At 42.2% G+C, this 26836-nt stretch overlaps 3 protein-coding genes across 3 annotated transcripts; 1 reads left to right on the top strand and 2 right to left on the bottom strand.

Moving 5' to 3' along the window:
• Window positions 1-1051: 1051 nt before the first annotated feature.
• Window positions 1052-9674, bottom strand: scyl1 (SCY1-like, kinase-like 1). The gene is made up of 18 exons (XM_042073871.1): window positions 9486-9674; window positions 8663-8803; window positions 7986-8108; window positions 7568-7788; window positions 7183-7273; window positions 6746-6901; window positions 6437-6595; window positions 6245-6352; window positions 5816-5929; window positions 5508-5663; window positions 5107-5295; window positions 4556-4631; window positions 4137-4334; window positions 3852-3988; window positions 3224-3313; window positions 2556-2894; window positions 2072-2153; window positions 1052-1577 (listed from the first exon to the last, which is right to left on the bottom strand). The coding sequence occupies exons 1-18, from the start codon at window positions 9591-9593 to the stop codon at window positions 1453-1455; spliced, it is 2613 nt and encodes an 870-aa protein (XP_041929805.1). The 5' UTR covers window positions 9594-9674; the 3' UTR covers window positions 1052-1452.
• A 10345-nt stretch (window positions 9675-20019) lies between these two features.
• On the top strand, window positions 20020-21944 carry LOC121694641 (zinc finger protein 185-like). Its single transcript, XM_042074848.1, has 5 exons — window positions 20020-20209; window positions 20796-20849; window positions 20962-21039; window positions 21375-21474; window positions 21609-21944. The coding sequence occupies exons 1-5, from the start codon at window positions 20172-20174 to the stop codon at window positions 21705-21707; spliced, it is 369 nt and encodes a 122-aa protein (XP_041930782.1). The 5' UTR covers window positions 20020-20171; the 3' UTR covers window positions 21708-21944.
• Window positions 21945-22213: 269 nt separating this feature from the next.
• On the bottom strand, window positions 22214-26338 carry fut11 (fucosyltransferase 11 (alpha (1,3) fucosyltransferase)). The gene is made up of 4 exons (XM_042074847.1): window positions 26169-26338; window positions 25051-25716; window positions 24286-24908; window positions 22214-22909 (listed from the first exon to the last, which is right to left on the bottom strand). Exons 2-4 carry the CDS (start codon window positions 25714-25716, stop codon window positions 22762-22764), a joined length of 1437 nt encoding a protein of 478 aa, XP_041930781.1. The 5' UTR covers window positions 26169-26338; the 3' UTR covers window positions 22214-22761.
• Window positions 26339-26836: the final 498 nt, after the last annotated feature.

The following is a 26836-nucleotide window of genomic DNA, read 5'->3' as shown; positions in this document are numbered from 1 at the left end:
TGTTAAACGAAACTCTTCCCATAGCTCCATAATGTTCAGTGACTAAGCTTATTGCTCAGCTTCTACATCTTTTTGATTTTTAACTGAACTAACTGTATCCCTGGTCTTTGGTATCGATAAGACATTACAAGAGCTAATAAGTCATTATGACCAGTTACTAGCGACATTGTTTTCATGTGACAGGTGTAAATCATGTTCTCACACCTCTTCCCAGTAAACACACAGCATGCACACGGTTTCATTTAATTCGCAGCTGTATTTCGGAGTTGTTTGCATCATACACATGATTACCCCCTTTGTTATATAATATTGCACAGGATCAAAAGGGTATGACCTCTCACAACAGCTGACATTGAAGTCAACACAACCCCTGCTCTTTCAAGTACAGTACTGTCACCAAATAAAAACAAGGCACAAACCTAACACTGGTGATTTTACAGTCTGCCAGGTGTCCCTTCAATTGTCAATGCCAACAGTCAGAATCGGAGCCATAACCAGACTCCTCCAGTTCTGACTCTTGACTGTTCTAAGTGTATGTCTCTGGGGCATACCTGACAGCTGAGTGCTTGCAAGCCAGTGGTCCACAAGCACCAGCAGTAAAGGGAGGCCCAGCCCTGAGGCTCACACAATGTACTATTACCATAATAACCACAACCCATGTGGACCTGACAGCCACTGCAATGTTGTCAAGCACATGGTGGGGAGGCATGCATGAGGGGTAGGCCTGTTCTACATAAGCACTCGACTCGTTCCCCATGTGGCTCCATTAACTAGTCTCATGTTGGAATTATTGTTCAGTTCATGTCTCTGAAGTCAAAGGGAGTGGCACACGGTTAGAATGGGAAGGGCATGTAGGGTACATGAAAACCAGATAGTCAGCTTGGTTGGTAAACATTCAACGCTTAGCCAAGCACTTGGATTATGTGAAACATACATTCCACATATACACTCATGGTGCTATGGAGATAAATAATTCTATATATCTATGCTGTAAAAATGATTTGATTCTTTATGGACTTTATGGCTAGTTGTGCGGCTAGGTGCACACAAATAGATTCTAATATCAGCTTTATTATAAAAACATCCAGGACAACAAAACTGCTGTGATGCAAAATAAAAAGTCATAGTTGATCATCTTAGGTCACAGTCCAGCGAGTGACAGGGGAAAACTGCATCCCTTGGCATTTGGCCTCGGCCAGGGGGCAAAAAAAAGAAAGAAAGCACTAGCATGTCCGTAGCTCTTGCTCCTCCCATTGTCGTCAGGAATTTGTCATCTGCAGGATCACGGAATGTTTTTAGCTTTCCAACTCAAACTCTTCCAGCCCAACGCCATATCCAGCAATGTCCTGAATGGATGACTATGAGCCCAGATCAATCACAGCGCAGTAGGCTCCCTCCACCAATTCCCTTCTCTTTTTGGCATTCCACCCTGCTCCATCCCACCCCACCGCCTCAGTCCAGTTTGCGGGCCCCCAGTTTGAGAGGACCCTTGACCGCCTTGCGTTCGGCCCGTTTGGCCTCTAGTTTAGTCCTCCTCTCCTCGCGCTTCTTCTTGGCCAGCTCTGCCTTGCTGAGGCCTGAAAGGGAAGATCAGAAGTGGCAGGTAAGCAGCAGCAAAGTTCAGACACACATACTGGACACTGAAGGTCTGTGGAACACTCCCTGGCTTGCTGAGTTCCATTCTGTAATGTTTTTAAATGGATTCCCTACATGTGAAATGTTTTGCTTTTAAAGACAGTGTTTCTGGTTTCTTGACACTGCAAATATATATAATATAATAATGTATAATAATGTGTAAGAACATTAACAGGAACTATGTTTCATTTTCACTGTTATTTGAGAGTTATATCAGTGTGGTACGACATAAAACATTTATATTCAGGACAACTATATACTATTCATTACAGAATACAATTTTAAAGCCCAGTTCACACCAACCACATCAACTAGGTGTTTCCTTCCATAGAACTCGACTTGGAAGTTTACATTCCCGAAAATTGAAAATTTTAGTCCAATCAGTGTTAACTGGTCTTTAGTGACATTCTGTCCGATCATCTGGAACAACACTGACCTTGATCCCCATCCAAGGACTCCCAGTTCTCCTCGGCCCCCCAGTCTCCTGCAGTGTCTGCTCCCCAGCCCTCATCTGCCTTCTGTGCTCACACACACACACACACACACACAAACAATCAGGTGGAAACTCCAGGTTCAATAAACTCGGGGTCATTAGAGGGGGAATAATAACACAGGGCCTCACTTTTTAATCCTTGTGACTTACAATTTATTAATCTTTTTAAAAAAGACAATCTATGCAACAACTGAATCATGTCGCGGACCCTTCAGCTCTGGTAATACCACGCTGTACCATGTGTGGCCAGCCACTGCATTAGATACAAATCACTGGACGAGTTCCGTGTGGCTGCGCTCAAGACAACTGGAGCAGACAGAGTTCCACACAGCTCCTTAAAAGGACACATCTCTCTTCCCTTTAAAGGACACATCTCTCTTCCCTCCTAAGCTAATCTTCCCTCCTAAGCTCATCCCTCCTTCCTCACCGCTGGCGCCGTCCTCTGGGACACGCTGGCGAAGAGGTCATTCTGCATCTCTCCTTTCCCTCCGGCGCTCTCCCAGTTGTACTCGCTGGCCAGCCGCACGCCCTCTTGCAAAGCCTCGCTCTTGGGGGCGACGGCCGCTGAGGACCCTTCCCTGGGCGTGGGGATGAAGCTGTCCCCCAGGCCGCCGTCCTCGTCCCAGTCGTTGCCCCAGCCCTCGTCGGCCGGCGAGGTCTGGTCCTGGCTGTCCGGCTCCTTCTCGTTGGACCAGCTGTCGTCGGCGTCCCAGCCCGAGCTGCTCCAGTCCGAGCTCTGCTTCTTCGCCGAGGAAGCCCCGCCCAGCTGTGAGGAGACAGAGACACGAGTCATTCATGAGCTGCAGTAATCCAGTAAGACACAGAATGAGTGAAGGAGAACAAGGCTGTATTTAATGCTAATGCACAGGAAAAAAAGACTGCATTCAGTACTAATACAAAAAGACAATGACCTCTGAATACATTTACTCATACTACAAATAGTTAGTACAGCACTAGTAGTATGTTAACAGGATACTCAAAAAGCAGTCTAAAGTAGTTCTGAAGGACATAATACTATGCAGATGATCATACGTAAATGCCAAAGATGAGCTTAAAGAAGATATCATATGGATATTATCATTAGCATCCACTTACAGTTCTCTCATTGGCCTTCTTCTTGCCTGATGACACCGTTGACCAACCCGTTGACCAGTCCTCAGGGTCTGTCTGGGCCTTCTCAGTGTCCTGTTGTGAGAGGTTACAGACAGAGGTGAGAACAGCAAACATCACCTATGGGTACTAGGTCCACCAAACGTGTTTTTTGAGCTGACAGTACCCTCAACCACATTTTTTCAGAGTGCTACATTCAAGTGTTTATTGTTGCTAGGTTGCCAAAACCGCCGGTGAGCACTTCCTTTTTGGAACGCTGCTTAAATGCTAATTAACTAGCTAACTAAAAATTGGCTGCAATTTTTCAGAACTCTGCTTATTAAAACATGACAGACAAAAGGAGCTCATTTGGCATTAGAGAAGGCCATCCCTCTAGGCTTTGTACATTTTGTCCCGCCCCTTCCTCGATTTTAATTGGCTAGCAAGAGAGAAGTGACATTGATGAGCCCAACGCTGTTCTGAAAGTTGATTTCAACCTGAAGCACCCTGAGCGCTGAAAAAAAAAAAAAAAAAACCCGTCTCCGCCGAGGGTTTTGAGCACTGGGAACACTGAACTTCATAGGGCCGATAGCACAGTGCGTGAAACCGTTCAGCCTCTGTTGAAGTGTCTCACCTCCAGACTGCCCCAGTCCTCGTCCTCCCAGCGATCCCCGACCGGCTCGTCCGGCTCCTCTGGCGCGTGTGAAGCCTGAGGCTCACTGGCGGGGGGTGTGGAGGTAGGATTCCTGGGCACCTTTGGTTCAGCGTTGCCTGACAGAAAACGAGAGATCATTCAGACGACGCAAGAAAAACAGAAGAGAAAAAAAAAAGCTTCCATGTGAGAAAGAAAGAAAGAAAGAAAGAAAGAAAGAAAGAAAGAAAGAAAAGAAAAGCAGATAAGCGCATCTCGTCCCCTCACCCTTGCTGGCCCCGTCTGGGACAGGGGTCCCTGCGTTGGCGGTGGCTGCGGGAGCGTTCTCCTTGGCCGCACCTTCAGCACCTGCCGGCACGTTCCTGATGAGTTTGGAGGTGAGAGAGGAGACTCCGCCCACCGCCCAGCCAGTCCAGGAGGCAGCGGACGTTGCGGCCCCGGGACTCGTTGCCAAGACGTCCTTCTCTGTTGGAACAGGCAGGAACAGAGACAAGATAAATACCTCACATCTCCCAATACACAGCCTGTAGTCACTCTTCCCACTCATCAATTTCAATTAAACTGTGAAAATTGTAAATGTCAGATATGCAGATCGGGCAACATTCAGGGAGCCAAATTGACTTCTATAAAGTAAACAAGACAATATGGCATTCATTAGCAAGCCCATCAAAAGCCATTCAGAGTACCTAATTCTTCCAGCTTGGATGGGTCCTCTGATACAGTCTCCAGTTTGCTGAGGAAACTCTTAATGGCTTTGAATGCCTAAAAGGAACAAAGTCAACGCACTGTGATGATACCACCATTCTGCTTTACACTGCTGTCTGAAATGGCTACAATGACTTGAATTAAGACAGAAGACACATATGATTGTTTTCATTTCATTATTTGTCACATATTATGGTGCATTTTGCCAAGATAACACTACATTCTGACTCCAAACATAAGGAGACACTGGCACTGATCTCTCTGACCTCGCCAACTTAAAAAAAAAAAAAAAGAAGCTTATTTGTGTGGTCTACGCCAGAGTGAGAAGCGAGGAAATATACATCTGTCTCTTCTCTGTGTGCGCAATAACCCAGTCTGCCACTGGCTGGCCTAGCTTAGCATAATTCACTGGGAGTGGGTTACACCAGTTAGAAGCTCGTCAGTAGCTGGAGAGAACACTAGAGTAGACAGCAAATAAGCGGATTTCCCTCAGTGAAGCACGAGTCCAAAAGAAGCTCTCAGGAGTATGTACCTGGTCTCGGACGTTCTTGTCTGGGTCGACGGTTAGCGTGCAGAGCGTGGGGAGGATCCGGCCGGCGCTCTCCACCAGACTAAAGTAGTTGTGTGTAGCAGCAAAGCCTAGGACCCCTGCAGCGCGGGACGCTGGGAAAGGATCTTTAGTGGCCCGACAGAACGCCGAGATCAGAACACGTTGCCGCGTCTGGGTAAGAGTGAGAGACAAATATCCCCAAATTACAAAACAGAATCAAAATGTGGGCTAAAACATTCACTGCACACACACACACACACACACACACACAAATCATGCAATGATCTGAATCAACCAAAATTATACCAAAATAAAAGATTTTCGTTATTTATTTGACAGTGATAAGAGGGGAAAGGAAGATAGTGCCAATAAAGGCCCCTTACTCCTGAGTTGAGGTAGGGGGCGATCTTGCCCAGGCAGACAGTGGTGTTGCATCGGATCGGGCCCTGCTCATCACGAGCCTGCAGCCTGGCAAAGTGGCGCATCAGCTCCTGGTTCAGATTCGCCTCGTTTAACTTGGGGGCCAGAAGGAGCATAGACTACAGGGAAGGAAGGCAGATTGAGAGATGACAGTCAAGTTGGTGTGGGGGGGTAGCTATGTTTGCGACAGAGTGACAGTAAAGTGCTAAATCTAGGCACTTAAATGATTGCTGACCATCATTCTTAAGCATTTGGAATGTACTGCCTTTACCTTGACCGTCTGCTCCCTGATGGCAGGGTTGGTGTCAGTGAAACCGTGCACAACGTGAGGGAAGATCTGAGAGTTGACTGCAGCTTCATTCAGATACTGAATAAATTGCTCCATCTGACAAAACAAAAAGGAAATGAGAAAGTTACTCACCCATTTCTCTCTCATATTAAAAAAATTCCTGAGGTCTCCATCAGACACAATTCAGCCTGAAGCTGATGACGCACATGGCAACTTTTTGAGTTATGTTGCTGGGCAATGTTCCTGAATATCTTTGCACAGGCTTTGTTGCTAGAAGTCAAATTATTATGATCATCTAATCAGAACAAATGGAACCAGTTATGTGGTTGCCCAGCAACATTGCTTAAAGGGCAGCTCCGTCTGTCACCACCTACAGAATAAACCCAGACAGGTATCCATAAACCTCCTCACCTGCTGAAGTAACCGTATCCTCATGGCTCTGTCCGTAGAGGAGAACATCTTTACTATGACTGGAATGATCTTCTGTTGGTACTCTTCTGTCGACAGGTACTTCCCCACCTGGCAAACACAGGGCCCTATGTTGAAGATGCAACAAACATAATTAAATGTATAATGGTCAATGGAAAGTTCTAGATCACATACCTTGAAGAGAGGAGTGAGGACCACAGCGCCGGCATTGCCAAACTCGAAGGCCGTTAGAAGCTGTGGGAGCACTTTGTGTTTACAAAAATCCTCAGGGAACGAGTCCAGATTCTCACTCAGGTCCTGGAAGAACTGCTGTTTCTCTGCTTGCTCTTTTATCTGAGGACAGACACACACACACACAGTCACTACATGTCAATATTGAATATGTTCATATGTGCATCCTATGACACAATTAACCATGATAAATGAGAGAAACAGGTTGGACATGTCGGTGAGATGTTCTTTAGTGCAGAGGAGTGCAATCACCTGAATTTCCTCCAGAAAGAGATTGCTCTCCACAAAGCTGTTGCTGAGGAAACCTCCAGATGCACGGCAGTTCTGGAGGAAGTTTGCCGGGTTTGGTCGGGATTTGGGGTTTGCTCCAACTAGCTCACAGTAATGCGGAACCAAGGACTTAGGGACCTAGAGAATTGATATGAAAGAGAACTGTTGTTATTTGGTGCGTTAATAAATGCCAAATACCTGATCTATTGTTTTTGTTTCTGACCAAAGGCTACAGTATATACACAGATACAAGTATACATCAGTTCACTTCATTAGTGATTCATCACTCTTTAGAATGAGTGAACAATGACCACGTCTGAAATAGACCTGGCATTGTACAGTAATAGAATAAAAAATGAATGAATGAATGATAATGACGTATTTTGAGCAATGGTGCACAGTGGTCCAGAATGGTGTACCTTTCCCAGTGACCGTAGGGAAGATGCCCGAGCAAGAGGGCCATTGAACACCTCCCATATAAGGCAACCCAGTCGCCACACATCCCCAGCCCTGAGGAGAGTAAGGGGGAAAGAGAAGGGGAAAGAGAAAGAGAAAGAGAGAAAGACTATGAGAGATAGTTGGATGAAAATACCTAACCAAACAATTACAAGACTGGTCGATGGTAATATAATGATGAGGTGGAATTTAAGAATGATAACTTAATTAAAATTGAGAAATATACACATCTAAAATTAAACCATTTGCTACCAAAACTTTTTTATATCCCCACTACATTAACCAATAAACTACGCCCCCTCCCACTCCCCACTGCATTTGTGTAATGTACTGTGCACTACTACGCACCATTTCTCTCCACCACTGTTGGGGTTCTCAGGTGGGTCATACTTCTCCAGGTCAGGGTGTATGGTCCTGGGTGGGAGTAAGCCTGAGGTGTCCCCCTGCTGAGATGTCATGTAGTCCAGCCCTCCCAATTTCCATTCGCCGGCTCGGTCCACAAACACCGTCCAAATGCCCAGGTTGTTATGAAGCAGATGGCAGTCATTCACCACGAAGCTCAGAGCTTTCTGTAAGACGAAGGTAAGATGCTAAGCCATCAGCAGAAAGTAATTCACACACAAAAGTTAAGGCATGAACAAGGCATGATATCTTACAGTTTAGCAAAAAGGCTGGGTAAATTGTAGTGATCAAGAGTGGTTGATGACTTTGGGTTGGAGGCTAGGAATCCTAAATGGATCTAAAATCAATCCCAACAATTTCTTACCACAATCTGGTGAAGACCCCAAGACACCTCCAGTTCTCCAGAACCACCCATATCAGGTCGGGCTTTCAGATGGGTGGAGAGAGGAATCACTGGCTCTGTAACCAGGTACAAACTTTTCTCTGTCTGGAACACAAACATGATGCAAACAAACATGAGTGAAATCAATACTTTGTTTTCATAACCGAGTTGATGAACAACATGGTGATATTTGAGGAGTCTTCTAGCTATAGCTCTACAAGACTGGGACAGGGTCACAGGGTTAAACAAAGGTGTACCTGTACAGATCTCTTTGGCACTCACCTCAGACTGCACAAGATATTGCATTGAGGGGTGAAAATACAAAGGCAAGTTGATTGTGATGGAGCAAAATTACTAGGCTACTTCAAACATGGACTGCATTACGAGTGTAGTAAATACATTACATGACTTGTACTTCAAATTAAATGATTAAAAAGTGTAATATGATAGTCATATTTCAGAAACATCTGCAACATTAACTTAGGGCTACTGGGTCTATTGACTTATATCAACGCCTGTCTTTTTTTTTTTTTAACTCACTGGCTTAAGAAACAAACTCGCACTGTCAAGTGTTACCAAAAATCACACCATCAAATGTCTATCGAATATCCCCTCAGATAAGGCTCCTTTGTTTACTGATACAAAGAACTCAAGTATACCTCCAGTCCATCCACATAGGCCAAGATATTCGGATGTCTCAGCGTCTTCATGCGCTTGAACGCTGCCTTGGCCAGCTGGGTCTGGGCCTCCGTTCCCTGGGACACCTCGTAAACAAAGACTGACACCGGCTCGCCAGTCGTCTGCATAAAATGATGTGACAGAGACTTGAAAACATTACATTCCCTAAATATGTATCATAATTTATTATGGTATGCAAATAACACGCTAACGTTACCCTGTAATCATAGTCTGAACAGAGAGGCTAGCGGTCAGTCAGATAACCTGACTGCTAATGTTCAATGTTACACATATTCAGACATAGTGACTAATGTCACATAGTGTACATTCAACTCTACTTATGCTTATGTTGGTTTGACATGACGTGACAAAACGAACTGATTTTACGGTCAGTCTGTGGCAAGCTAGTTTGTCAGATACCTCCAAAGCTAACGTTAACATTAGCTGGTTTGTGTTGTTGATCAGGAGATTGACGTGGCGGTACAGTACGTGGCTTCTCCAGGTCTGTTTGCTTGTTAGCTTGGTTGTGAACACCAACCAACCAACCGGTCAGTTAGTTATATGTTTTCTGAGATGTGATGAGCTAAAAAGAGTTGGATGCGCTTGCATGCTTAAGTTACATCAACAACAGACGAAGACAGACATTCCCAAAGTGTGTGTACTGTTTGATCAGTGATGATCATGGATAGGCTAGGCTACACTTGCTAGCTAAAATACAGCCCGTGGACTTGCTAGCTTGCTAATGGCCTGTATTCAGCTTGCATGACTTGTCGCCCAATCCATCTATTATAGAGGTATTCTTACCTTTCGTTTGCCTCGGTGTAGAGTCCATATTCCCGAGGCCTCTTGGGTCTCCGGTAAAATCTCATAATTAAAATCTTTTATTGGATCCCGTGCAAAAAACGACCACATCCTTATATGTGGAAGTCTACATCAAACACTGGTAATGGCGGAGGATATGAGCTGGATCTACTCTAGCCTGTGGGGGGCGTGAGGAGGCATCAAAGAGTGTCACTAAACATTCAAAGAATCAACTTTGCCAGCAACACTCCCATTACATTATTCTACAGTCAAACATCCTGGAACATTAGGTCTACACACCTCCTACAACGGGTGGGAAATGAAGACAGTGGAATATCACATCGACAGCCTACAGTGGATAGTGAAGAAAGAAAAAAACTGCAATGCTCAGCCTACAATCATGAAATAGATAAGTGCATGCAGGCACTTATCTCCATGCAATAGGCCTATTGTGTTAGGCTTACTAATTATTTTAATTTCAGACATTGTTTTACATCAGCAACAAATAGTTTTATAGGTTAGGCTACAAACAACCTATTAGACATAGTCCGGCAGCCATGGAGTCAGACCTGGTTTTGTCGGTTAAAGTTTTTCTTTTTGAAGAATCTGAGATCACAACACATGATTGGCACAATGTATTCACAACACACCACATCATTGGCACAATGTATTTACATGTTGACTTTTTTGCCGCGGAAGGGGCGGGATATGTGTAGACAACTGCCATATTGGCGTTACAAACTAACCCCATGCATTTCTATGGAGGATTTTTGGAGTGCTGTGACTCCTCATTAGAAAGTCTCTGGTAAACCTCCATCCACACCTAAGAGACGTGCTAGCGAGAGATGCTAGCATGTAGCACCCATGGATTAGTTTCCTCCCCCACTCTGAGAATGAAATCTGTACTTCAGAAGCACCTACATACCAAACTTTCCAGTCTTATACCTAACTATATTTAGAAGGCTTCTACAGAGGGGTTTGTTGATATATTATTCCTAGCCTTTTTATATGACATTTTATTCCTAAAAACATGGACAAAATTTATTTTTTAAGGCTATTGGCAGTACTTTCTGATTTACGGAATAAATAAAAGAGATATCTAATTCCCTGTGTAAAGACTTTTCATCTAGTATGTCAACACAATGAAAAAGTAATTTTGAACCTGGCTTCATCCAATGTTCCGATTTAGTTTTTTTTAGTTTATGCAAATCAGCACATATTTAATTGGATTATGCTTAATTTGCATATTCAAACTTTATATTACAGATAACTTGTAATACATTATTTTTTCATATTAATGTAAGTAATCAACTGGGGAAGTTTCATAGTGATATCTGCTAGTTATTTTTTTTACCCTATTCACCTGTGGTGCCTCGCCTTATATTCAACACATTGGACAAGAAAGGCTTAATATCGAGAATTGCCCAAGGGATATCACCGGGCACCCTCTCTAATCTTATTGAGTTACCCCTTGGTCACAAGAAACAGCAAAAAAAAAACTTTAACCGACAAAACCAGGTTCACCTAAATTATGGCATTTGGCTGCCGGACTAACACCTCACGCTGACAGGCTAAAGCCTATGGTACGGTCCCGCGTCTGCGTCCCGCGCACGCGGCACTGGTGAGCGCGTGACGAGATTTGCGTCATTTTTACAGCATGCGTCGCGTCTTTGAGTCGACCGAAATTTAAGACCGTGCGTCAAAGTGACGCGTAGACTGCGCATGTGTGAAACGGAACTGCTGTAAACACTTCCCTCCAGTAGGTGGACCACATAGAAGAACAACACTTAAACCTAGAAACAAACCTAGACAGAAGAAGACTTGTTTGGTTACCATAACGACGATGGAACAGAGCGCCTGTCCTCAGCTTGCCTGGCTTTGAGTTACGTGAGACACCACGACATGGAGTCAACTTCGACCGATGTAAAGCCACAATCCACAGATACATTCTTTAACATTATATTTAACGGTCACTTTACCATCTATGGTGTAGAACCCAAAGTATTTCAAGACACCACATTTTAGATGAGTTGGGGACGTAATTATCTGTCTGCTGGCCGTTCTGTGCGTTACCTTTGATTGTCGAAACAGGATGGCTGCATGGGCTCATTGTGGCTACTGGCTATTATATTGGCTTGATTTGGACATGAGCCCTGGATCATATAGCACTGAATGAGATGGCAAACAATAAAATAAAACTAATCATAGACTGTAGAAATGCGCTACACCGCACTAAAAACCGAATAGTTTATTTATAGTTCGACTACGGATATTTCACGTCATGTTCGAATAAAAAGTGACAGCCCTACTCCCTGCATAGAGAGCTGACATGACTTCGGATTAAATGCATCTTTTAGAAATGAGCGTATGCTGAAATCAAATCGCTTAACCCAGAGCCATATAAAGGTATCTATCAAAGATTCTAGAACAGAGCTTTAGAATCTTTGGTATCTATCTACAACGCTCAGGCGAAACCCAGTAACACTTGCTGATCGAGATGCATTCTCGCCTGTTCCGTATATAATGCGTTATCAATAGTGATTTTAATAATAAAGGGAATGTAGCCTACCTCTCCCAGGTGCAATCATTATCACCTAGCCTACTCCTGAACAATGCTGAACTCAAATCTCGAAACTCGCCTGTCAACACCAGATAATGCGTTATCATAATAATAATTGAAGAGGCTACCTCTCGCTCTAAATACACCCATTATCACAGTGAGACATTATACATTATGAACACAAATAGTTTTTACATTTTTTATTTTTTATTGACACGTCATATTTACAGGTTTTTGGTTCATACTTTTTGGTATGAGGCAGGTGTGAAGACTCAATACAAATTTAGGGATAAGGGATGCAGGCCTAGGGTGAACCTCATTTTTAGGAGGTCCATCACTGACCAGAATCCTGACACAGGTCGCTATTTAAAGCTGAATGCCTTTGATATACAGTACTTTCTATACTCACTTTCCTCTTTCCCATACTTCGAATTAGCAGCTGCCTTCCACTTAATATATCCACTTAATCTTACTCCCCTACTTCCCTATTTTCTATACTCTTAAACATTAAGGGCAGCACTTTCCTGTTTGAATTCACTTCAAGGGACAGCTACACTATATTGTCAAAAGTATTGGGTCACCTGCCTTGACTCACATATGAAATTAAGTGTCATCCCATTTTTTATCCATATAGGGTTTAATATGATGTCGGTCCACCCTTTGCAGCTATAGCAGCTTAAACGCTTCTGGGAAGGCTTCCCACAAGGTTTAGGGGTGTGTTCAAATTTTTGACCATTCTTCTAGAAGCGCATTTGTGAGGTCACATACTGATGTTGCACAAGAAGGCCTGGCTCTCAGGCTCCGCTCCAATCCATCCCAAAGGTTGGATGGGATGTCACTTAAGTTCATATGCGTGTCAAGGCAGGTGATCCAATACTTTTAGAGTATCTGCATCCCAATACCTCATCACAGGGGTACCCCAAGGCTCAGTGCCAGGGCTCCATATCTTTGCAATTTACACCACCTCTTTTGATTATTCGTTCACACAGCTTCTCATATACATATGGCCTAGATGATACACAACTCTTCTGTAATACTCACCAGACGACACCTCGGATCTCTGAATGTCTCAGACATAATATATTATCCTCATGGATGAAACGGAACTTCTCAAAGATTGAACTGCTCTCATAAAGGTACATGCTACCACCTACTGCATTCTTCCAAAGAACACTACCATGGCATTGCTATCCGCATGCTCACGGCAATCCAAACTATTCTCCTCGGTGGTTCCCCTGATGGTGGAACCTGCTACTAGTTGCTACCAGTTGCTATCAGAGCAGGGGCGTCCCTCTGTATCTTCAAAAACCTCTTGAAGACCCAAGACCCAACTTTTCCAAGAATACCTCCTCTCCTAACACCACTAACAACCCAACACACTTAACTTGCACTTACCATGATATTCTTCTCTATCCTGTCTATGCTTTAAATATCCCTGACTTAAATGGACTGTATTTGTCATAGTATTTCTTATACAAGGTAGTTCTTATCATTACACTATTGTCTTGTATTTACACTGTTGATTGTCTACATTTTCTGCAACTCACTTTAGACAAAAGCATCAGCTAAATGCATAAATGTAAATGTGATATACCCTGCTGAGCTTTGGGTAGATGTGTATCAAGGGAAAGGGAAGGCAAGGGAAAAAGGAGAAATTGAAGACTAAAAAATGAAACACTGAACACTGATGAGATGGATAACGTTGTGAAGTTTACTCTTTCGTTTGTGAATATTCAAACTGTCTGTTAAATCTAACTGAAAAATGCACACTAATACACTAATCTAACGGCTCCTGCAACTACAGACCTTATACCCACAACTCTTCCAAAACTCTAACTGTTTCAACTGTTGAAACTCTAACTGTTTCAAGTTTCCTGGAAATTAATTTAACAGCCTGTCCCAATCTAATTACACCAGCTATAAGTACACTACGGCATAGACAGAGTAATGAAGGTTGGTGGAGAGCACATCATTTGACATCCCCTTTGGAATAGACTAATAGAATTCTTCACACCAGTTCTGTCAGTCTCCTCCTTATAAGTCCCTGGAGGAGGCTGCAAAGTGCTGTGTAATGAGAAGATGTGATTGGCTATCAGAGAAGTGGCACTGATGTTTGTGCAAGTCAAAGAAAATGTCAAAGTCTTAGGTCCCTATCGTGCACCCGGCACAAGGTGGCGCAAAGCACGACGCAAAGCTTATATTCTTATCTTATAAAGTGTGGATTTTTCACCATGTGCTCCTCTTTAGTTTACCTTGCGCCAGGGGTGTGGTAATTAGCGAGGTGTGGTCTGGCGCATGCATGATCCAAAAATCGCTATCTTACACCCTCTAAAAATCATTATGCCTAGACTAGACTACGTTGTCGTTGAACATGCGTATTTGTTAGCCTAAATGATGAATAATTCTAAATGGCATTCCCAGATTCCCTGGTGGAAAATATTTCTCACATATATTTGATGATGATGATAATGATGATTATTAAATGATGATTGAAAGTTCTTATTCACATTCTACACTACTGCTGTACAATACAAACCATTCCTTACATACATTTCTCATTTGATACATTCCTTTTGTGTGATAGTACCATGTGTTGCATCCTGTTCACAGTCCACCAATAGGTGGTAACATTAGTTATTTTTGATGCTATTCACTTCATACTTTCATTCATAGCCATTTTCAAGTCAAGGTCACTTTAAAAATATGGTTTATGTGAAATTGATGTTCATAATCCCAAATGAAATGGTAATGCCTGAAAGTGTCTGAATGCCGGCCAGGAGGCTAGTATTTTCGGATAGGCTGCAGTGAATAGCTTTGGACATAGCAGCTGTTGTACTCTAGCTAGAAAGGTCACCTTGGACTTAAATTGAAGCTCATGAACTTGGGTAGTTTTCTATTTACATTTGAGGGACTAATCACTAATGCATATCATAACAGAGTTGAAAATGATCAAATTTGAAGACAATTTGACAGGCGGACAAGCATTTTTTGGGCTTTTTTGGTATGTTAAAGATGATATTTGACAGAAGAAAAGCACCTGAAACATTTTTCAGGTTGGTTCCCCTATGTGACAGGGTGATCCATGTAAATTTACAGGGTTCTAGGACCATTTTTGCAGTTGCAGTACCTTAATATTTACAGCTATATAATTTCGCCTGCAGATTTTCCTTAAATGATGGTTTTTTGGGCCCTGAGACCAAACGGGGCCGAGTTGGGAGTTGTCCCTATCAACTCGTTATGGCCCAGGGTATAGGCTAACAGGAAATCATAGTGAAAAAAACATAGCAAAAAACATCCTGAGGGGTATACGTGGCTCCCGGCCTATCAGTCTTTATTGGAAGTTCATTGAGGATAGTCCTAATTTTCGTTGATGTCAACAATAAAACAACAAAAGAAATAGACAATAGTTGTAGTGAATGGACAAATGAATCAAAACAAAATAAGCAATAACATTTTAGAGGGGGAAGGACAGAAAACATATTTGAACATTGGTGTTGTGAAAGCCTGCGTCCTTTGATTTATTGGACCATATGGAAGATATGACACTGAGCAGATGCATGTAAAAACAGATGTTACTGTATTTGCAACAGGTCCCTGGAAAAATAACCCATAATCTTTCACAGCTCACTTACACTTTATAGAATCATGTTGCCTCCTTTACAGTTGTTATATTTATATTTATTGTGCTAAAAGTTGAGATTGCATCATGTAAAGTTGGATGGCATGATGTGATTCACCTGTGATGAGATCAGTGGTCAGTAAGATCAGTATGTTGAAACATGTGACAAAGAGTTTGTTGACTATGCTGCTCTAACTTTCCACTTGAGGGCACTCTAGGTCCATTAGTTCAGTTTCAACATGTGAAGGAACCTTATTGTAAAACATCTACGCGGTTTTCAAATTTAATTGAATGATATAATTACAAATAAATCATTTTATTGAGAGCACCTTGTGTTTGTTCACATCTCCCCTCCCTCTCACTTATGTTGAATTATAGCCTAATATGTCATTCCAAATCAAAACTGCAGATGATAAGGTATTGCTTATAGTGTTTTGGGAGATTTGTTTCCCCTGTAGATACAGTAGGTAGCTGGTGTATTACTGTTTACTGGTTGCTACTCTTCTTGTGGGTCATGTTCCCAGAAGCCTTTAGTCTTGTGGTAAGAGACTGAATGCCGTTAAGACTCACTTACAGTTTTTTCTTACAACTGTTTACACACATTTTCAAAGTTCTTTGTCTATTTGTCAAAATATACAATGCTCACACAAAATGCCTCAAATCTCAAGCAAAATGACACACACCATTCAAAATGTCATAAACACATCTCTAGCGTTCACCTCACATTATAAACATTTTTGTCATCATAATGATATTTTGTATACATCGTACACACTGTTGCTCAAAACCTCTTCTGTCTTTCAGGGGCTTATGTATATTTCCTTACAAGACTGAAAGTCATCTACAGTGAGAAGTTGAACACAGTAAACATGTAAGCCATATTGAAACCAAAATATTGTTTTTTACAAATAAATTGCTGTTGTAAAAATAGTATTTTACAGCCAACAAGAAAAAAACAAACAAAGCAAAAATACAATGAACTCCATGGAGTTTTGAAATTGGGTAGAGAGTATGTGGTGTTTTATGAAATTGACAACTCAGTCAAAGGCTGAGAATTAGGTTTTGCAGATGGTGTGGTTATGGTGTTTGAGTGACAGGTTTCAAATATTGTGTTTTGTTAGGAAAAGGTTCACACACTCCTTGGTACTCTTTTGTTGAGTTTATTTTGCAAGCTTGCATGCTGTACCTGCAAGGGTTAACGAATTACTGAGCTGACTCCACCCCTCTAAACAGGTGATTTAGATGATGTACCAAGCCTGTGTTTGCAAGTGAATCTGAGGAAGACCGCAAGGTCGAAACGTCATGTGCCAAATAATAAGAAAATAAACTCAACAAAAGAGTACCAAGGAGTGTGCGAACTTTTTCCTAAAAAAACTTGACCTTTTTTTGTTCAGCACCTGGGATGTGCACAAAGTCTCCTTGGAAGTGATTAAAATATTGTGTAACAATTTAATGTAAGCAATTAAAAATTGTTAAAGCATCAAATATATTTTTAGGCATGGAACAGAAGCCATGTAAATGACTGATGCAAATGACTGAACAGTCAAAGTTACTCACAAACACTACTTTTCATGATTAATGTGAAAGAACAACTTTGTTTGGGCACTAACATCAGTATGTATAGAGTTACCATGGCCACTGTCATAACATAAACCATGGTAAGTGTTTGAAGTTCTATCACACTCAAGTGCCATAGCCTAAAGGTATTCAAGTATCCAACACAGTAAAAACATGTAGACATGTTAACTAATTCTTTGACGAAGACCACATCCAAGTAACAAGACTGATTTATAGGCTGCATTTATAGTCAATTATCTGACTCTGTGGCAATAACAGATAGTTTGATTTCTGTCTTGTGGCGCCGTTATTGCTATTATCCGATGATAAGAAAGAAATACTAGTCATCCTGAAAGAAAAAAGGAAACAGCCTGTCAGTCAATTCCAGTTCAGTTAGCTTGATGGAGGGATGGACTGATGGATGGATGAATAGATGGATAAAAAGATAGATAAAATATGCACATGCATGCAAAAAAACCCACATAACTCACAAAACATGCAAAAAAAAGAATTCAACTTTAAAGACAGGGCTTTTAAGATGCAAATGTGAAATCTACATTGTGTCATGCATTTCCCGCGCCACAGAGGGGAGGCACTGCAGATGGTCATTGTGGTGGGCATGGGTCACTTCCTGTAACAGTGATGGTGAAGAATGCAAGGTACACTCTGTTGTCTGATCACTACATAAATTGAACTTGAGCTCATTTTAAACATTTAATGTTATCAACAAAGTGACATTGTGTGACAATTTAGGAAGTGGAAAGAACAATATTCTCATAATATAGACATAGACATTTAATGCACACATCACAATGTTTCTTGCAGTGACTTTTTTCACCTATGGAACATTGCAAGACTACACCAAGCCCTCAGTCCAGCAGCACAGAGCAGAAGTCCTGGTCACTGACTATTGCAACTCCAGCTTGTCTGGCATCCCAAATAAAGTGCTCCACCAGCTCAAATTAATTCAAAACTCTGCAGCAAGGATCACACACTCCAAAATCCACAAGCCAGATAACACCTGATCTCATCCAACTGCTTCCTGTTACAGAATCCAATTTAAAATCATTGCTGATTTAACATATAAGGCCCTACAGAATCATGCTCCCACGTACGTACTTCACTGACCCGCTGCCCCGGTCACTGCGATCCTCCTGGTCTACTCAAAACACCAAACCTCACCACCATGGGACAGTACAGTCACACTACCCGTAAGCTCTGGAATTCACCTTTCCCCCATTACATCAGGCACTGCGAATCCATTGCAGTCTTTACAAGTAATATAAATCTCTTTGGGCTAGCATGGTTTTTATTATATTGGTTGTAAATATGACACATTACTGTTATACTAATGTTTTATAAATTGTATTTGTATGTTTGCATTTGTGGGGTGACCTTGGGTGACATGAAAGGTGCTTTTTAAATCAAATGTAGTTCCTCATCATATAAAAAGCTTCAAGGTTATTAAACTTCAACACTTATTTTTTAGTTATAGATTTGTAAAAATATATAATATGCAAAACAAATATACAGTTCAACCATAAATGTGTATTTTCTTCAAACAACCCATTTTATTAATGGCGGCTCCAATGTCAATCTGTCTCTGACATAAAACTCCTCAGATAACCTCTTCAAACAATGAATGTCATGTTGTTTTGAATGCAGACAGCTTTGTTACTCATTAATCTTCCTCTCACATCTCGAGGACAGTGTGCCAGCCAGTGCTGTGTCACCTTCACTGACACGGACAGACACAAGGTATTGTCAGCACAGACAAGACGACCAGGAGACAATCTTGCTCCTACACAGACGGTCTCTTCTGTGACCTGAATGGTTTTCCTTTATTCTACCCTGTTCCTCTCAAAGTTGGCACTGACAGATTTTGCTAGCCCTCCGACACTAAAACCCAGGACGTATCGTGCTAAGATATGAGGTGGGTAGAGATCAAAGAAGGTTGCTGGACAGAAGTACTCTCCTATTCCTGCTTGATGTTAACCCTGTGCGTGCGTATGTGTGTCGATGAAAGAAGAGGAACCTTCAATCGACCTCAAATGCTTCCCTGCGCAAAGCATTCATCTCTGCCTCACTGCATACCTCTATTATTCATGCTCACAATGTTTTTAGTGACCCAATCTAGTTGTGCATTCCTGGATCTAGGTCAGGTACAGTGGAATTGGTCACAAAGAACTCTTTCCTTTGCTACTACTGGGCAATTACAATAGAATTTCAGCATGTCGGTGCACTGGCCACAGACAGATGTATTTTTAAACATGAGCATCTTAAGAGGATAGTGATGTGCACAGTCCCCACACTCATTCTCTTCATCACTGGCCACTGCCATATAGTCAGACAATAACCCAAGGAGAGACAAAAGTGGAATAGACGCATGATCCTCAGGTCATGCTAAAACTGTTCAAAGAACATGTTTGTGGGGGACACAGCTACAGCTCCCATACCACATTCGGCTCCAGGTGCCCACGGGGAGCTGGGTTAGAGTCTGACCAGTCATTTCTTCCACTTCCTGTCAGTCTATTCTCTATCCTGTCTCATTTGCCTTTATTGTGTGTGTGTGTGTGTGCATATATATACTATATGTATATATAAAAGAGGTAAATGTATTCAGGTATTGGGAGAGGTGGTAAAGGTCAAGGTACCCCACCCAGGCCTACTTTTACATGATGGAATGGATGCCAGTGAAACTTGAGCAAAGGTTAAAGGGACCTCAACAAGAGAGACACCAAAGAGGTCATAAAGAGAGACTCCACCTCTTTGACTAAAAGAATAATGGGGGTGGGTGTGGAGAGGAAAGGAAAGGAGTAATGGTAGTAATAGTAGTAATCATCTCAAGGGAGGTTGAGGCAGTGCACTAGGATGTATTGAAAACATTTCCTTACTTTTTTAATATCAAAAACAATCCCCTGCTTTAAAGAGTAGCAGAGACTAGTCTGCTGAAATGGAATCAATTGAGACGGAAGATATCTCCACGGATAGGTGAGTTACCTGGTTTGCACTGTATGATAAAAGCCTTTGTTTATTTCATCATCAATAACAACATCCTACAAGGTTTGGTTTAGCTTATAGTACTTTATTTTACACAGATTTGTTACTTGACTGTGTGGCACAGCACAAATGGGATTAAAACATTTTCTTCCCATGTAGGTCGCTTTGGGTGGTCTTTGTAGTTCATTAGCTGAATTGAACAGAACATTCTAGATCCTCACATTACAATCTAGCATTACCACCATGCGTTGTGTTATTTGCTGAATTACACCACCCTCTTAGCACAATCCTCATTTGGGAAGAAACAAACAAACCGTGTAAAACTAGGGTGTCAGATGTCAATCAACACCCAGCCCAGTTTGAAAGAGCCTTGGTCAATAAATAGTATTATGATTGTTTTGATATAGTATGTTTAATTAATTTGTCATGTTAGGAACATGAAGCCTGAGGGAGAATTTCACAATAACATACAATGACATGACAGTACAATGTTTACCAGGAAGAAATCTGTGGTCCTTGTGTAATTAAATCATTGCAAAATTGACTTATCTTATCTCCATTACAATACCTCCCACAGATCGTTAGAAGGCTTAGAACAGACCTACAAGTACCCAGTCAATTATTCAAAAAGGTATGTGAATGGAAAAAGTGGAATGTATAATTTTGGAAGGGGAATCTCAGGTCAAGTGATCAACATATAATAACTGAAAGTGTTGATATTGTCCTCAAACGTCTATGTATAGGGGCGTTGTGCTGTTGAAGGAGTATGTCAACACATCAGCGCTGTCCAAACATGACTTGAAGCATAACGTTGTGGGCAGGTAAGGGCACAAAAGGACATATAGTGAGTAATAATTAACAACGCAGGTCTATTCAGATCCTCTCAGCAGATGGATGTGTTATGGTCTTCTGGCTTCTAGTATGTTTATGCCTGAGGGAATACTTAGATGTAAATGCCTTGTTAACCTGCAGGTTGTCTATCTTATTATAAAATACCCTTTTAAGTTTAAAGTGCTCAAAGAACATTAATATTGGCAGCAGGCCTGCTTTCTAACCCAGCTGTCAGGAGTATCATTTCCACGGGTTAATTGCTCAAGAGGCTAATGTGCGGAGTTCCAAAAGGGTAACAATAATTATTTTGCACTTTTCTCCTGAGTGAAAAGACTGCTTGCACATACTGCGGAGAGTCTGTGGACACAGATGTCATACTCACCATTGAGGACCTCAACACATCCTGCCACCCCTCATGTTTCAAGGTACAGTCTTTGAAAAGTAAAAGTCTGGGAGCCCTTTAAATAAAAATGGCATCACAACCATGAAATGCCATCACATTAACATTACATCAATATTTGTTTGTAACAGAAGTAATTGTAGATGGTTTTTATTGCAGTGTGGCATATGCAGCAAGCCAATGGGGGACCTGCTCGGTAACATGTTTCTGCGTCAAGGGACAGTTCATTGTGGGAACTGCTATGCAAAAGTCAATTAAAGCAAAAGGTAAATTAGAGTTCAGATGCAAAAGTAGAAGTGAGATACTGTACATTCAAACATCTTACATCATCACCAGAACTAACTCCTAAAGGTATACGCCAAGTTTTTGAGAAATTAGCTTAGGAAGTAACACCAGTTATCCTATAGATCCCTATTAGCTATAGGTGTGCATCCTTTCATCTAACTGTGGGCTGGAAGGCAAATAAGCTAAGTCATGTTACTTTAACATTTTGAAGGAAGCAATGCGTAAATATATACTTGAATGAAGAAATGATTTTTTTTGTATGAGACATATCACCTCAGCAATGTTGTCAAAAACCACTGCTGTTGATCCTTTTTGAGTTGTTAGAAATATGTACATTTTTTTAATCATAACCTATGTTACAACATAACTGTTTGTAACTGATACCTCATATCAAGTTATGATCTGTGGCCATATCACTTAAGTCTTTCTGTATACCTTGTAGCATTCTGGCAACAAAATACAAATTTGTTCAAATTAAGTGTGTTGTATCATTTTATGTCATGCTTTGCCTTATAAAAACATAAAAAGCACAGATGATTGTAAAAAAGTTGTATAAACATTACAGCACTGAATAACACTGTTTACTGATAACAATAAAAACTGTGTGTTTACAAATAGCTACATAATATGGATTTGGTGAACTCTGCAGTTTGGCCTCCCACTCAGAAGGCTTGTATTCTAATAATATATTTGTGTGTCTATCACATAGATATCCATGTCCATTTCCTGAGAGCCAAGAGTTTGGTGGCTGTGCTTTGCTGACTTAACTTTTCTGACTTACTGCTCAATATTATACTTGTTTCCCTTTTTCATGTAAAAGGATATTGACATTTACAAGATTGTCTCTCTCCTAGTGTACATGTTTGCCACTTACCTAGTGTTTTAAAAAGATGCACCACTTAAACATTTCCTGGTGACTGTGTCTAAAGGCACCAATCTGTCACCTTTTGCATCAAAGTCGGTAAAAAGACTTTGAGGCTTTGAAGTCTCTAGATGGGACAAATGTTGTCCGAGTGAGAGCTCAGAGTCAGTGACCTTTCGCTCTTCTCGTTGCTATCTTCTGTATGTGATGCCACAGCAGTCCAGGGTCAGACTCATTCAGTCGGATAAGAGACTCCAGACCTTCTGCCTGGTCCAAGCTCTGCCAGTAATCTTGGGGCCACATCTGGAGCCAACTGACATACACACACACACACACACACACACACACACACTTATTTAGTTATAGTTATAGAATTTGGCTGACGCGTTTGTCCAAAGCGACACACAAATACAAAACAAAATTTAACAGGGAACAATTTAAAATGTTGGTCAGACTACAATAGGGACAATAGCAATTATAATCAGCTATATCCATTCAATCAACAGCCTAATGAAATAAAAAATGAAAATGAAGGAAAATAGCAATAATAAACAATGTCCATTCAATCAATAATATAATAACAATAGCAATAGCATGGTAAGAGTACATTAACGAGAATATCAATAAAAACAACAATGTTAATCAACAACCAATGAAAATAAACAATACTATACAAACCATAACACATAAGAAGCGCTTAATGAAATAAGTAGATGATGAACAGATATGCCGTTAGACCTCTCTTAAAAAAATGAAAACTATCACAGGAACGGAGAGCACTGGGAAACTCATTCCACCCACATGACACCACTGAGGAAAAAGAGTCTTGAATTTGACCTAGCGTTTATGACTGGTCGACACAACAGACGCTCATCAGAAGACCGCAGTGGGTGGTTGGGGATGTACATCTTAATCATTGAATTCAAATAACAGGGAGCAGATCCAGTCAGTGTCCTATAGGCCAAAGTGAGAGATTTACATTTAATTCTGGCTACTACAGGGAGCCAGTGGAGAGTAACTAGGAGAGGATTACATGTGTCCTCTTTGGCTGATTTAAGACCAGGCATGCAGCAGCATTCTGAATCAGCTGTAACGATCTTACTACACAAGCAGCCAGCCAGCTAATAGTGAATTACAATAGTCCAGCTTGGAGGTGACCATAGCCTGAACAAGAAGTTGTGTGGAATCTTGTGTCAGATAAGGTCTGATCTTCCTAATGTTGTAAAGGATAAACCAACATGATTTTGCAATTGAAGCTACATGCAAAGAGAAGTTAAGTCGGTCATCAATTACAACGCCCAAGCTACGTGCCGATCTAGTTGGGGTCAGTGAAGTTGAGTCAAGCTGGATGTTAATCTGTTGGGGAATAGCTGTTTTAGCTGGAAACACCAAACACTTTGATAGATTAAGCTGAAGGTGCCGATCATCCAAGCGGAAATATCCTTAAGGCATGCAGAAATCCGATGGGAAACGCTAGTCATCAGGTGGGAAAGATAGGTAAAGTTGAGTGTCGTCCGCATGGTCAAATCCATGGGAGCGAATGGTCTCACCTTAGGAAGTGGTGTAAATAGAGAAAAGCAGGGGCTCTAATACTGATCCAGTATGCCAGTATGCATTGGGATGAAAATAAATATTAATGTATAATATATAATAGCAAAAGATTAGGACTAGGTCACATTATCATCTTACCCATCATTTGGATGAATATCGTCAACTTCCCCATAGCCTGGGCTGGGCAGTGGGCAGCCCATGTGGGAGTTGTTGGCCGTCTTTGGTGAGGGAGGTGCGTGAAGCTCCGGGTTTTGCTGGTGGGCCTTCTCAGCTGCCAGGCGTTTGTTCTCCTGGTCACAGACGTAGCACTCAAAGCCGTTGAGATAGTTGGGCTTACTCATGTCATTGACGCCCCATTCCCGACTTTCCAGTCCTTCCAGCAGCCGCAGGTTGGTTATCTTACTGGGAGTCTTGAACTCCAAGTAGCGCGAATACTCTGTGTCGTCGCCGTCGAGGGCCATAATGAATTCTGCAAGCTTGCGAGGGCTAGGGAAGTCGTCGACGATGACGGCGGAGTGTGAGTTGGGCAGCCAGTCGGCCACGGAGGAGGATCCTCGGTAAATGGGGACGCAGCCCTGGTGCAGTGGGCGCCACAGCTTCTCGGTCATATAGTCTGAGCACAGGCCATTCTCCATGGCCAGGTGGAACTTGTAACGCGCCACGAAGCTCATGAACTCACCGTCCTCGCCGGTGGCTGTGCTCGTGTCCTCCAGACGTTCTGGCAAATTTTTGTTGTTCAGGCACTTTCCGTAGGAGTCGATCTAACAAAACAGAAGAGAGAGAGGGAGAAGGCAGATGCACCAGACAGATGAATCACAAATCATAACAAAAAAATGAAAAACTGTACAAATGCTGTCGGTCACACGGTCTCTTCATAGTTCAGTGCGCAGGAAGTGCCCTCACCTCGATGTACTTCATGAGCTCCTGGACGTAGCGGTCCCGGTCGGACGGCACGTCGCAGTGGGACTGCATGTAGAGCACTGGGGCCAGGCCGGCCCGTCTCCAGCGGTTCTTCTCCTGCAGAGACACAGCCGTGGGCTGCAGCAGGTACTCCAGCGTGGGCAGCCACTGCAGGGTGAGGGGGTAGTCGGACTCCCGTCTGAACGTGGCCGTGTAGTTGAAGAGCCGGATGCCCGGGCCGTGGGAGAGCACGTAGTTGTTCATGGGCGACTCCTCGTGGAACAGTGCCCACGTCTGGTGGGGCAACCGGGGCAAGGGGGCCTCGTAGGCCCGGAAGTCTGTGCCGTAGAAGATGATGGCTGCTGTGCGCTTGTACAGCTGGACCTTGCGGTTGCGCGTGACCAGACAGGAGGAGTGGTTACAGTCGATGCGCTCCGTGTCACCGGGGAAGTGGGGGAAGAGGCCAGCACTCCACCAAAGGATGATTGGCAGCTCTTTGTTGCCCCGGGAGTCGTTGTTGCCAGGGCCTCGGTAAGAGCTGACTGAGGTGAACTCCATGTCAGTCAAAGCACTCTGAGGCAGGAATGCTCCATGGTCCCCAGTGTGCAACAGTTCCTGACCCCAGCATGGGAGTGAGTGAAGCAGTAACAGCAAGCTGACAACACCCATCTGTGAAACAAACGTATTTTGATAAACTGTAGAGCAGTGTTTCTTAACTGGTGGGTCGGGGAACCATTCTGGGTGGGTCGCGGAGCTTGTGGTTAAAAAAAACAAAACAAACACATATTTAAAATGATACCGTATCAGATCTAATATCAGACCTTCCAGATCGGACAAAATGGGACATAAACCCCAGTGTGTGGCGTGCAGTGAATTGCTGGCACATAAGAGCATGAAACCATCAAAACTATGTATATAATTACATTTGGGAAATGGCTAATGAGAATAGTCCTCTGCAAAAGAATGATGCACCAGTTAGAGTAACAAGAATGCATCTGCACCAGTTAGAGTAACAAGAATGCATCTGCATCAGTTAGAGTAATAAGAACAGTAGTTCACTTTTGTCATGCTTTTCGGAGGTGCATTCCAGAGAAGTTGTAATGCAATTTAATTGCCGTTACCTTTACAACAGTTCAGAACTAGGGAAGCTCCAAACCCTTATCAAATAAATTTAATGTACACATCGCATGTTGCATATATTTTCCTCCTTTGTCCGATTTAACCATGGAAATACATGTTATATGGATAGGCGTCTGTGACTGCTCAACAGGAAAATAGTGGCGTTATTAAAGGGAAATATATTTCCGGTTCCTTGAAAGTTTGTGTGGCAATTTCAAAATAAAAGTCCACTGTTCCACTGATCGGACAAAAGCCCTAAAGTCAGAATACTAATATTGTGGATAGGGATACGATTTCTGAAATTCAGATATAAATATAATAAATATAATCCATCCTAACACCGCAGGCACAGTTCGCTTCACTAGAAAGTGCAGGAAATACTTTTGGAAACAATTTGGCTATCAAAATGTTTAAAACTATTTTAAACATAGGCTAATTACCCTACATTATGAAATTGGCTTGTTCAATATAGGCTACTGCACAGAAAATTCCCATCCCAAAACCAAAGACAGGGTATATATTTATATGTCGAATCCTTATGTTGTGACAATTTCTTGAAAAGGCTTCGACTTTATTTGTAGTTGCTTCTGAATTCACAGAGCAAGAAAGGACGAATGGAAAGACAAAAACATGCAGATCCTTCGGTAGCCTACTCCTAGTGATTTGAAAG

Source organism: Alosa sapidissima, chromosome 20 (genome assembly GCF_018492685.1).
Source record: "Alosa sapidissima isolate fAloSap1 chromosome 20, fAloSap1.pri, whole genome shotgun sequence".
Taxonomy (NCBI): Eukaryota; Metazoa; Chordata; class Actinopteri; order Clupeiformes; family Clupeidae; genus Alosa; species Alosa sapidissima.
The sequence above is the reverse complement of the archived record's forward strand: the minus strand, read 5'-3'. Positions and strand labels throughout refer to the sequence as shown.

What these genes read in the sequence shown, in the direction of transcription:
- fut11 (XM_042074847.1), bottom strand. Translation starts at nt 25,716, where the DNA reads ATGGGTGTTGTCAGCTTGCTGTTACTGCTTCACTCACTCCCATGCTGG. An exon ending in AGCTCATGAAGTACATCGAG is followed by an intron (nt 24,909 to 25,050) that starts GTGAGGGCACTT and finishes CTGTTTTGTTAG; the next exon opens with ATCGACTCCTACGGAAAGTG. An exon ending in GATATTCATCCAAATGATGG is followed by an intron (nt 22,910 to 24,285) that starts GTAAGATGATAA and finishes TGTGTATGTCAG; the next exon opens with TTGGCTCCAGATGTGGCCCC.
- LOC121694641 (XM_042074848.1), top strand. Translation starts at nt 20,172, where the DNA reads ATGGAATCAATTGAGACGGAAGATATCTCCACGGATAG. An exon ending in GAAGATATCTCCACGGATAG is followed by an intron (nt 20,210 to 20,795) that starts GTGAGTTACCTG and finishes TACCTCCCACAG; the next exon opens with ATCGTTAGAAGGCTTAGAAC. An exon ending in CCAGTCAATTATTCAAAAAG is followed by an intron (nt 20,850 to 20,961) that starts GTATGTGAATGG and finishes GTCTATGTATAG; the next exon opens with GGGCGTTGTGCTGTTGAAGG.
- scyl1 (XM_042073871.1), bottom strand. Translation starts at nt 9,593, where the DNA reads ATGTGGTCGTTTTTTGCACGGGATCCAATAAAAGATTTTAATTATGAG. An exon ending in ATCCAAGCTGGAAGAATTAG is followed by an intron (nt 4,335 to 4,555) that starts GTACTCTGAATG and finishes CTGTTCCAACAG; the next exon opens with AGAAGGACGTCTTGGCAACG. An exon ending in AGGACTGGGGCAGTCTGGAG is followed by an intron (nt 3,314 to 3,851) that starts GTGAGACACTTC and finishes CTCTCACAACAG; the next exon opens with GACACTGAGAAGGCCCAGAC.